This window comes from Ctenocephalides felis, unplaced genomic scaffold (assembly GCF_003426905.1).
Source record: "Ctenocephalides felis isolate EL2017-DRISC unplaced genomic scaffold, ASM342690v1 CF-g0.4_SCAFFOLD_01492, whole genome shotgun sequence".
Lineage (NCBI taxonomy): Eukaryota > Metazoa > Arthropoda > Insecta > Siphonaptera > Pulicidae > Ctenocephalides > Ctenocephalides felis.
In genome coordinates, this window is record NW_020537646.1 from 55,760,728 (window position 1) to 55,773,308 (window position 12,581).

At 30.1% G+C, this 12,581-nt stretch overlaps 1 protein-coding gene across 1 annotated transcript in view; it reads right to left on the bottom strand.

The window, feature by feature from the left end:
* LOC113369987 overlaps positions 1–12,581 on the bottom strand; it is a 289,295-nt gene that overhangs the window by 50,572 nt on the left and 226,142 nt on the right. The window contains exon 6 of the mRNA XM_026610623.1: positions 6,708–6,792. Within this exon, the coding sequence (XP_026466408.1) occupies positions 6,708–6,792 (85 nt within the window). The remainder of the gene's footprint in view (positions 1–6,707; positions 6,793–12,581) is intronic.

Below are 12,581 nucleotides of genomic sequence, written 5' to 3' on the forward strand. Positions count from 1 at the left end.
AGAACACGTGTAAAGAATTTGTTCATTACATGGCAAAGGAGACGTGCATAGTTATAGGCGACACAATATAAATATTCAAAAGATTAATATCAACAATATTTTGTCAAGCGCAAATTTATTTTTATATATTTAATTATTTTCGATAATATTAATTTAAATCTGACTTCAGTATTCAATAATTGTAGTAATAATATTTGCATTATTTTGTTACTGATTCAATTTAACATTTTATTTATATATATATATATATACCTTATAAAGTTATGTTCAAATATAATATTATAAAAAATGTTAAATTGAATCAGTAACAAAATAATGCAAATATTATTACTACAATTATTGAATACTGAAGTCAGATTTAAATTAATATTATCGAAAATAATTAAATATATAAAAATAAATTTGCGCTTGACAAAATATTGTTGATATTAATCTTTTGAATATTTATATTGTGTCGCCTATAACTATGCACGTCTCCTTTGCCATGTAATGAACAAATTCTTTACACGTGTTCTATTTGTCTATGTGTGCGTGCGATCCTACAAAAAGCGAGACGACTGGCGCCTGTTCTGTTCCTTTCAAGTACTCGCAGAAGTGTCTCTCTCTCTTTCTGGTCAGCTGCGATCAGTTATGGCCAAATATATTGTTGAGAATTGTGTTCTTTATAATTATAAATAATAGTCATAAGTAAATTCATTTGAACGATGTATAACTCCAAGTAACGGTGAATGTTGCGAATATCTTGTACATGTGCCAGACAACCCTTAATAAAAGTTTATGATAGCTCATGTACCTTTGGCGAGCTATCCTAAAACTAGAAAGATTGGAAATATTTTAAAAATGTAAAAATATAAAGTTAGTTAGTCCTAAAATGTTGAAGAAGTAACAACTAAAATATTATAATAAAGCGCTAAATAAATTTTTGTATCTAAATAAATTCTTTGATTTCACACACTTGTAGAAGAGCTACAAATGTTCCAATTCTCGTCGTTAAGTATTCCAAATAAAACTCTAATCGACTCAAGAAGTTATTAAAAATTGGTTACATTTAATCATTCATTAGTAAATTCATTACTAACGTCTCTTCATTTGGTAGCAGCGGTGATATCCAACTCCGTGATAAGTGTATAAATTAATAAAATAAAATTTAAAAAAAATTAAAACAAAAAGTGTGTGAAAAATAAGCAAACTCTTAAAATTATCAAGTGATACAAAAATAAAGTGTTCATCAAATAAATCGATCAACATCTATATAAAAATCATCAAAATAATTCTAATAAAATAAATAATAACAAGTGAAAGATTTTGAAGTTTAGAACGTGGGACCAAATCATGACTTAAATCTATAACCCTGGAGCGACGATCAAGGTGAACAAAACTCTCTATCATGATCAAAAGGAAATGCAAGTAAGAAAATTCATATATTATTACAAATTCAAGATGTAGAACCAATCTAAAATTTTGAATGAAAACTTACTAGATTTAAGTTTAGCCTTAGCTATATTACCGAATTTTATTGAAACTGATGTACGTATTTTTATTGATGTATGTGTATGTTTAATTTATTGCTGGGACTCATTAAAATCATTTTTGTATAAAGAATATACGGTAAAAACTCCTGTATCAATCCTTCTTGCAGAGTAGCTAAATTATAAACAAAAACCTAATGAATCGGTTAAATCTTTTAGTGAAAGAATTAATAAATTATTGTACAGAATTTATGATAAAGATTGTGATACACACAAACAGACAGTCGCGGATAATTTGCAAAATGTTTATAATGAAATGGCTCTCAGAACTTTTCTTAATGAACTGAAAATGCCATTGAAAAATTTAGTAAAATCGTGTAGATTTGATCATTTAAATGACGCTATAGACTTTGCCATTGCCGAGGATAACGACTCAACCTCAATTTTAACATGCGACTTTTGCAATAAAATGGGCCATAGCAGTGGTAATTGTTTTTTCAAAGCCGAACATAAAAATTCACAGTTAATTTGCAACTATTGTAAAAAATTTGGTCACACGATTGATCAATGTAGACATCCAAATCGTAAAAACTTTTTCTAACAAACTCAAATCCTTACGGTTCCGCAAATAAAACAGGAAAGTTGTTTATCTATTAATAATCCTAATCCGATACCTGAAAATAATGATTTCCAATCGAATGCACCTTCCTCAAGTTCAAAAATCTTGCCAGAGCCCGTTCCGGGACGGACATTCATGTAAATAGCAATTGTAAGAATATAAATTTAAATTTTCGGAATCAATCATTTTAGAAACTACACAGCTACCGAATACTTTTCATAATTTTTTAATAGACAGCGGTAGTGACATATCATTAATTAAAGTTTATAACATTGATAAAGAAACTCTGGTATACAAAGATAAAAAAATTTAACTAATTGGAATAACATCAAATTCATTAACAACCCATGGCGTTTCTTATATTAACTTTAAATTTTTCGAACAAAATATAGAATTTCTGTTTCAAGTTGTATCAAATCTCCCAATTAAATATTCAGGAACCATCGGTAAACATTTTTTATTAAAATTTAAAGCAAAATGTAATTATCATTCTAAATTATTTTCACTAGAAATCAATAACCAAGAGTTTACAACCCCTTTAGTTAATTTCGAAAAACAATTAATCCCTCCTCGATCCGAAACAACATGAAAAATCGAAACTGCATTAAACGACAAAGCAGTATGTTTTTCAAAACAATATAAAAACGGATTGATATTAGCTAACTGTATTGTAAAACCTACTAAAAATTGTTTAAATTAAGGAATTGAAGATTGTCAGTTCCTTAATTCAAAGGACGTAAAATTCGAGTTATTAAGCAACTTTGATATAATCGACTCTATAAATCTTAATAAAAATAAATCTATCAAATCTAACCAAGAATCAATCGATTTTCAATGTTTGTTCAATAACGTAAATTACAACTACACATTTGATGACAATGACAAGAAACAAAGAATACAAAAACTTTTACAATGCATAAAAACTAATCACATGACAAATCTCGAAAAAGATTCAATTTTAAATATTTGTACAAAATTTCATGATCTTTTTTATTTAGAAAACGACAAGCTGGCATATACAAATACGATTACTCATAGTATCGCCGTCCAAAATAACGAAAAACCCATAAACATAAAACCCTACAGATTACCGGACGCATATAAAACAGAAATTCACAGGCAAGTTTCACAGATGTTAGCAGACGATATTATTCAAAACTCGCAAAGTCCTTGGAATTTTTATTTAATTATTGTCCCTAAAAAACCTGATACTGACGGAAATAAAAAAATGGAGGATTTGCGTCGATTTCAAAAAATTAAACGCAATTACAAAATCGGACGCTTTTCTATTACCAAACATCACTGACATTATTGACCACTAGGTAACTCACAATTTTTCACGACTCAATATTTAGCTCAAGGCTTTCATCATATTTTACTAAATAAAACTTACCGAGAAAAAACTGCATTTTCTACTGACTTTGGACATTTTGAGTATAAACTGTTACCGTTTGGACTTAAGGGCGGACCGGCGACTTTACAGAGACTGACCAATACAGTTTTGTCGGGAATACAAGGAATTAGAACTCTAGTTTATATGGACGACATAATAGTCTACTAAAAAATACTTGAGGAACATAATACCAAATTACTAGAAGTGCTAGAAAAATTACGACAATACAATCTAAAATTGCAACCCGATAAGTGTCATTTTTTGAAACACGAAATTACGTATTTAGGCCATATTATCGGTGCACACAGTGCGTCTCCTGATTCTGATAAAATTTCTTCAGTAAAAAACTTTCCCACTCCTTCCAATCAAAAACAAATGAAAATATGTTTAGGATTGTGCGGTTACTACCGCAAATTTATAAAAAATTACTCCCGAATTGCATTACCTCTAACCGAATTATTAAAAAAGGACGCAAATATTAATTGAACCCAAAAGTGTGAACTTGCATTTAACGAACTTAAACCAAAACTAATAAATCCACCTTTACTCCAGTATCCCGACTTCGATCGAGAACTTCCATTAAACCACGGTTTTGCTTTAGGCGCGGTTCTATCTCAAAATGTAGAAGGGAAAGATTTACCAATTGCATATGCATCGCGAACCTTGAACCCCGCAGAAAAAAAAATTCTACTATAGACAAAGAACTTTTAGCAATCGTCTGGAGCATAAAACATTTCCGACCTTACCCTTATGGAAAACCATTCAAATTATCACATGCCCCTTATCTACTTGTACAAATGTAAAGATCCAAATTCACGGCAAATGCGCTGGAGGCTTTCTTTAGAAGAATATGAACTCGATATAATTTATGGATCATCTAATACGAATGCCGATAGTTTATCTCGCTCATTTTTTTATATATAAGTATTAGCATCTAATGAAAATATTTCATGTATTCCTATCGATTCTAAACCAAAATTATCTCTTCTATGCAGATGCAATTTTAATTCCGAAATTAATTTTGAAATTTTTTTAAATACTATTAAGGGGGTATTCTAGTGTAGAAATTCAAAAAAATCGATTTTTTTTTTATTTCATATTTTCAAAGTTTACCTATCTAAGAATATAAGTACGAGAAAGTTTTTAAAAATTTGAATTATTTTTGGAGATATAGGCATTTTACTGACTCGGTCTCCATGCTTGTTTGGCTTCACGCAAAACTTTAAATGCGTTTTTTTAGAACTTACTTTTTCAGTACTCTTGTAACAATATCTGGAGTTCTACTCGATCAATTTATTCGAAATTTACAGATAGTCTTGTTTATAGATCTATCTATAGTCTGAACTCATCCCATAATTTCTATTTTTATTATTTTTAAAAAATTCGAGAAACTCAAGAAACAGTAAAAAAACTTTTTTTTCAAACAGTCTCCAATTCGTGAAAATTTTTTTTTTTACTCATCGCTAGTTCAGCCGATTGCGACATCATTGTAGATTAATAATCTTCTTATTTTTTGCATTTTCGATGGCTAGGAGGACTGAAATCATGTCAAGACTGAGGTGCCAATTTTTTGAGACCACCCACTTCATCAGTTGCCATTGTTTACAATTTTTAACTTTTTAATTTTTTTAATTTTTGTTTTGTATCTTAATAATATTAATAAACAAATGGTAAAAAAATGGATAGTAAAAACATTCATTGCTTTCTTTCACGACACTTTGAAAATGACCTAAAATTCAACGCTCTACACTAGAATACCCCCTTAAAACCTCGGTCATAATTAATAACAATATCAAAGAATCAAATGAAGTTTTTCCCACATCCCTAAAACACGAGGAGTCCGCATTGATATTGGTGATAAAAAACCAAACTCCTGATGATAAATTAACTAAATATCTCGATTTTTCCAACATAGTAATATTAATAACAATTTGGATGATTACGGAACACATGATTTTTTCAACTTAAACTACTCTCAAAAACAAATTTTTTACTCAATTTTAAATAACATGAATTCCCAGCCAAAACTTGAAGATTTCGGAGATCTAATGAAAAAAGTAAAAAAAATGACATTTGGCGGTCAAAAATGATCATTAGACATATGCACACCAAATTATCAGATATTTTATAGAGATTTTAACAATAAGTATAAATTTTGTTTACATTCCTATGGGTTCCGTACCAATGCTTATCCGTTAGACGGCGACGCGGCGGTTACGCGCTTTGACATTTCGTCGCTATGCAGTTAAAGCAGTACGATTGCTTTGAAAGAAAGTTCAGAATTTTCAAAATATGTCAAAATAAAGAAAACATATTTTTCAAACAAAAAATTTTTTTTAAAAAAAAAGTAAATTTTTATCAAATTTATAGTTTCTCAAAAGTCTAATTTTTTCGAAGTAAATTTTTTTCAAAAATGTTAATCGTTTTTAAAAAAATAATAATTGTTGGTACGGGAAGTTCCAGCAATTTGCCTTAAGGCACGATGCCATGCGCTCCACTAGTTCAATTTAGAGGTTGTTTGAAGGGTTTTAGGGTTTTCACGTTGTCGAAGATTATTTTATTGCAAAATGAATGTATTAAAAATACTTTTTATTTGTATCCTTTAATATTAAAAACGTTTTCTAGCGATAAAATGGCTCAATGTCCACTTAATCATTAATGGATCGCAACCTTCCGGGGGGTGGTGGCGGAGTCCAATTTTTTTTCACTTTTGAACTTAAGAGTAGAATGAAACTAATTCCAAAAAATTATGCAAATCAGAACACATGAAAAAGATTCAGAAGTTATACCCTTATTTTCTCTTTCTATATATTCAAATAGTCAATCAGGTAGGGTCATTTGAGCAACTGTGGTAAAAATAAGGATACGAAAAGTGGTGGTATAATTGATGTTAATGTTAATAGTAAAAATCATATATAGATTTTTAATTAATTATTATAACATTTTATAGGTCTATGGAGATCTGACTTCCGTTGAATCAAAGAAAAACAAATTAAAATAAAATAGTTATAGTTGTTAAATAAATGCTGTAACTAAAGAAAAGATGCGTTTACAAATTAAGGCCTGTTTGTTACATACATAATTTGAATAAATAAACAGTTATTGCTTTGCATTAAACAACCAGTAACATTTAAGTTTTATTTGCTAGTATTATAGTAATTAAGTAAGTGGTCGTCAATAAAATAAAAATCAAATATAATATGAAGAAATAATGTTATACGCTCACCTTTGTTATTACTTTGCAGTTTTGGTTTTTCCCAAGAACCCAATCGATTAGTCTGGCATAACGGACTTTGTGATGGTTTCCAATACTATAATATAAAAATAAGCCATGTTTTTAATATTGTCTAATAATACAATAATGTTTTGTTTGATATCGTATACTATCTTGCAAATACATTTAATTTCTCAAATAGTTGGATAATATTATATTACTAAATTTTATATGTTAAAATGTTATATGACATGTAAAATGTACTTTATAGAACAAATATTGCGCCACTACTGTCAGTGTTGTTTTCTCCCACCATAAACATGTATAGGGGGAAGTTCCCTAGTGGTGGACATCTATAGTTATTTATAAATAAATCAAAACATATTTTACGATATGTTTATTAAATTATGATTTATGATAGATAACAGAGTTAGAAATTAAACTATATTAACATAACCGCAATCTTTGCTGAAAAATAATTAATACTATCAATCAAATTTGGGTATAAAAAAATATGATTTTAAACAGTAGCACCTAGTACCAAACATTTCGAAATAACCTGCATTGATCACATATGTAGCCATCTCAACACTTTGGAATATCTGCACATGTGTCTTTGACGAATATTCTTAGATATTGCGAAAAAAAGTCACTATTCATCTACCTTTTTGGCTGGGCCACACCGATGCTCTCTGCTGATGCATTTACCTAAGCTTTTCATTCTTTGACTAGGAAATACGAAAAATGGGGGTATTTAGACCGTTAGCTCTCATACAAAACAAAATTAAATAATTGGAACAAATTACGTAAATTCTCACAAGAAATATAAATATGTTTAATGTTCGGCACTAAGAAACGACTTAGTGTCCGGTGCTAAGGGACAGGCATTTTCGTTCATTTGGTAGCACCTACTAAAATTGGTTAAAATATCTAATAATATTCTATCATTTAATGTATAACAATCAAGTAGAACTTTTATCTTTGCATACCACTCATATGTAACTGCATAAATATGATAGAATTACTTTCTTTGATATTTAGGTGACGCCGTGATTTTACGCCTAAAACAGGAAAGGGTTGCTCTCGCCGTGGCCGTGTGCAACTCAGGCGCGTGATCCTGTACCTATGAGCCCCCCATGCCCCTTTTACTAGTATTTTGAAATGAACAATTTTATACTCGCTTAAATAATACGTGTTAAACAGAGTGTCCGGTGCTTGGTGCCGTCCGGCATTACGGAACTTCCCTCTGCGCCATTTTAAATTCTTTTTGATGTAAAAACTATGTAAAATAAACTCTTTTCTTGTTGAACAGCGAAATAAATATCATTAAAATAAATTAGTATATTTTGAAGAAAGCTTTTCTGTTTACCAATAGTATTAATTCCAGGTATTCCTGTGTAGCTTATTAAAATGTCTTTATAATATATTTCAGTTGCAACCTTTAAAGACGAGAATATACAATTATCATAACATATCACAACTTGAATAATGTCTATAAAATATGATCGCAAATATTATAATACAATGTTGTTGCGAGAGGTTTTGTGTGGACTTTGTGTGCAACTAAATAGTACAGTCATTAACATGTTTTAGTTGAAAAATTTTCCGCAAGGTTTAAAAATTGGGAATGTTATATATTTTGATGTGATTTTTCCAAATTTCAACTTTATCACTTTTGCTATAAAGGAAAACTGACTCCTAACAAAAGTTTTTCAACAACATTTTCTTTCTGGCTTATTTTGTGATAAAAACAGCTATGTAATAAATTAATCTATAAATTATAACCTAACGTAAATTAATATTACGTAATAACCTACATGTCAAATTAAACGTTTTTGGATGAGGGCGCCTAAAACCATCCTTACTGGTGAAATAGGAAAGTTCAATATTGCGGCGATAGTTATATTTAATTTTACTATTTTACCGATCTTTGTACTTAACTGCATTTGTTTTGATATTATAAATAATTCAATACATTATAAATAATTGGTGTGACCCGAAGTCTTGACTTACTGGATTGGTTGGCTCGCGCAAGACCGGTGGTCAGAGCTAGTTATTGTGCTCGCGATGACCCGAGGTTTGGGCATATTGTATATGTATACCGATAGAAGTCCGGTAGTTAGTGCTACAGAAGGTAGGAGGTAGCCCTAACTACCGGAGTGAACCGAGGACTGGGCGTACTTGTTTAGTAGGCCGACCGAAGACTAATGGTTAGGCTATATCTCATTTGCAACCTTCAATTTGCTATCGATGGTCACCAATGTCGAAATTTATTAAATGAAAATAAATTATTTTCAACTATATTAAAATTCCAAATATATTAAAATGTCATGACAAAATATTTTGCTACCCACGTGTGTCAATGTTGACTTGATCGCCGCAATTCCATGCGATTGTTGTTTCTGACGAAAATACAGAACATGTAACAAATATGCGGTGCGAGTCCGTACAACCAAATATGCGGGGCTAGTCCGGCAATAGAAAGAGGCTAAACCGATTAGTCTCAAATTCTAACAAGAGCTACTTCTTTATTTTTTAGTAATTATTTGATCCTATGACTACTTTTATTTTTATAAACGATTTAAATTCAAAATTTTATCAGAAAACCGACTTTTTTTTAAAAAAAAAGCCGCCATTTTGTCTATAAATATTATTTTGCCTATTACTAAGATTAACTACTAGATTTATTAATATCGTGTTTTGATTTTAGATAAGTACTACTTAAGTGTAGATATGTACTAACATAGTGGTCATCGCAAATCGTGTTTTTTGAGTGGTGCTTCCGAAAACCTGCTATATATATATTTTAAATAAATATTTTTGCTTCCAATTATTTTTAAAATATAACTAAAAGATGTAAAAGATGTAAACTGTATAAACCGGTATTTATTGTCATTAGAAATAAGAGTTATTTCCTTTTTTTACTTCTGTACCAAGCTATTCAATTCTCATGTTCACATATGTGGTTCAAACGGCATGCAAGCAGGTCTAGTCATATCGGAGAAATGAAAAAAATTACAATTTTAAAATATTGCAAATGTTTTTTTTTTAAATTACATGGAAGGAATTTTTTTCAAAATATTTCAAATTTTGTTAAAATTATAAGAGATAAAAACAAATAAAATTTTATGAAAAAATAGCAGAAAAATATAATATAGTTAGGCAATAACTGTGCAATTTCTATATTTCATTAGTTGGTTGTATATGCGTTAGTTATATAATATGAACACATCGTATTCTAATATTGTCTAGAGAGTATAATACATCCTTAAAATCAATAACAAAAGATAGGTGCGCTATTTTGTATCTTGATAACTAGATGTAACAAAATCGCATTTTTGTTAAATTTTATTTGCACGTATAACATAACAACGCCTGACCGGGTATAGCTGATAATATATACAATTTTTATGTCATGATGTTAATGGCAATACTTTTAAACGACTTGATCGATATTTATGAAAATATATAATTATGTTCAGTATGACTGAGAATCGGATAACATTTAATTTTTATGCTCGTAAGTAGTAGGATTGGGCTACCGTTAAAAATTTTCTTCCATTTTATGGACTAAATTTTCACATTATTCGTTACCAAAAAGCGCACACAATCCTAAATTTGCACTCTCCTACCTCAAAACTCTATCATGTAGTACGTAGTTATTTTAGTAATCAAATAATTTTGTATTTTACATTCAGTCAAGAAGGGTTTTTCACTGGATTTCCATTAAGTTCATCTTCAACTTATGGAAAAGTCTCAATTTACCTTCAAAAAAACTTATTTATAGTCAAGGGTTAATTTTTTATAAATATTTTTTTTTTCATTTTAGAATCTATTTTCATTATTAACTTCATTTTTTGTTCGGCACTCGAAGCAAACACATCGATTATACAGTACCTAAGTACAATCAAAAAGCATAATAAACAGCATTTATTTAGTTACAGTTAGTGTCGTGTTTGATCTAGTAAGTGACTTTACTTGTGAATTCAGTGCATTGTTTTAAATATAGTGATCCCCTCAGGGAGTACTATAAATTATCACTCCACAATACCTACTGTGGAAACATTTAACATCATTCACCAAAACAACCAAACATCAAAAACCAAAATAATTCTACTTAACTAGTGCTGAACCAGATGACTAGAAAAAGAAATAATGATGATGTCGTAAGCTAATCATCATCGTCGGAGTCAACACCTATTCCATCAACAAGTAAAATGTCTTCAACAGAAACATTGGATGCTGGCAGTGCATGCAAAGTGATTGATTACACGAATTAAAATCCATGACAAGAGGTAATTTCCGCGAAAAGACCTCTCCCTAGTAACGCAGTAAGTAATGTAAGAGTTTTCATAAAATTAACCAAAGTTCAGCGTTCTAGCAAACAATGCTTCAAAACCATCAAACGAGACAACTGATAATAAAAAATCAACTCCTCTGCCTTTGTTTGTTTACGGGATTTGTGATTACAATCTTTTGATAACGGACATTAATTCAACTATAAATAAAGGAAAATACATCACTAAATACTTACCTAATAAAACTATCAAATTCAACATTTTTGAAGTAGATGGCTACCGCAAATTTGTTAAATTTCTGCGCGAAAGAGAAGTCGTTTTTCATACTTACTAGATACTATGCTACAGATAAAAATGACATCAAAGCCGCAATTAAAAATGAAGGTCATTTTGTTAGAAATATTACTAATATCATACACCCAAAAATAAAACAACTGCTGAACATGTTTTACATAGACATAGAACCCAAATAAAACAATTCGTCAATTTTTAAAATGACTAAAATGTTAAACCAAATTATTTATTTTGAGCCTCCAATAAAATCATCAAATATTCCCCAATGTTTAAGGTGCCAAATGTACGGGTATACCCAGCGATACTGCAACCGCAGGTTCAGATGCGTGAAACGCGGCTCTGATCACGATTATAAAAAGTGTACAAAAGCACCTGAAGCTCCGCCTCTTTGTTATCATTGCGGCCATAATAATGCCGCAAACTACAAAGGGTGCTCTTACTACCTTCACCTTTGCAGGTAACGATCAAGCAACAATAGACAGAAGTAACGGGACTTATATAAACACAAATGCAAACCGGTACAAATCCAACTTACACAACAATAGAAATTCACAGTACGCAAACACTCAGCATATGTCTTATTCTCAGGTAATAAAATCGCAATCAAATCTATTCAACCCTCCGTCGGGCGCAGTCCAAGTATGTACAGAATCAGGCGCAGTGTATCTGACAGATGCAGATTATAAATATATTGACAGGAAGCTTATAGTTTTATATATTTTTATTTAATTTGCGCTTTTACATCGCTGAATATGTATATTATGTGTAAACAAAAACAAAATATATATTAGATCAATATTATTTTTATAATATAGCAAAATAAAATCCGTACAGGCGCTCAAAATGCTAGACGCACAAACCGTACTTTTTCTGAAATGAATAATTTAATTAATTATATAAATACAATTGTCAGATTCTGTTGGAATGTTTATACAAAGACTATATAAACAATTCGGACAGTAAAAACTTAGTGTTTTTTGTCATTTTGTACGTCAAATAGAATTTGGCTTAGTGCGTTTTTTTTAACAAAATTGCTACCAGCAAAATATGCGAAGTTCAAAGACAATCTGATATGGACGAATAAATAGTAGACATAAAATAACGAGGCTACTGAGATATGGAGATCTCGATGACATCAAATTATGGAGAAACATGCTAAAATGTTGGCCCTGTATCTGTCAGATCGGCTGCGCCCGACGGAGGGTTAATAACAATCAAAATCACATTAACAACAGTAATACTCCATTGATATCTGATTTCCTGACCGAATTTAAAAATTTGTTTAGCCAGTTAA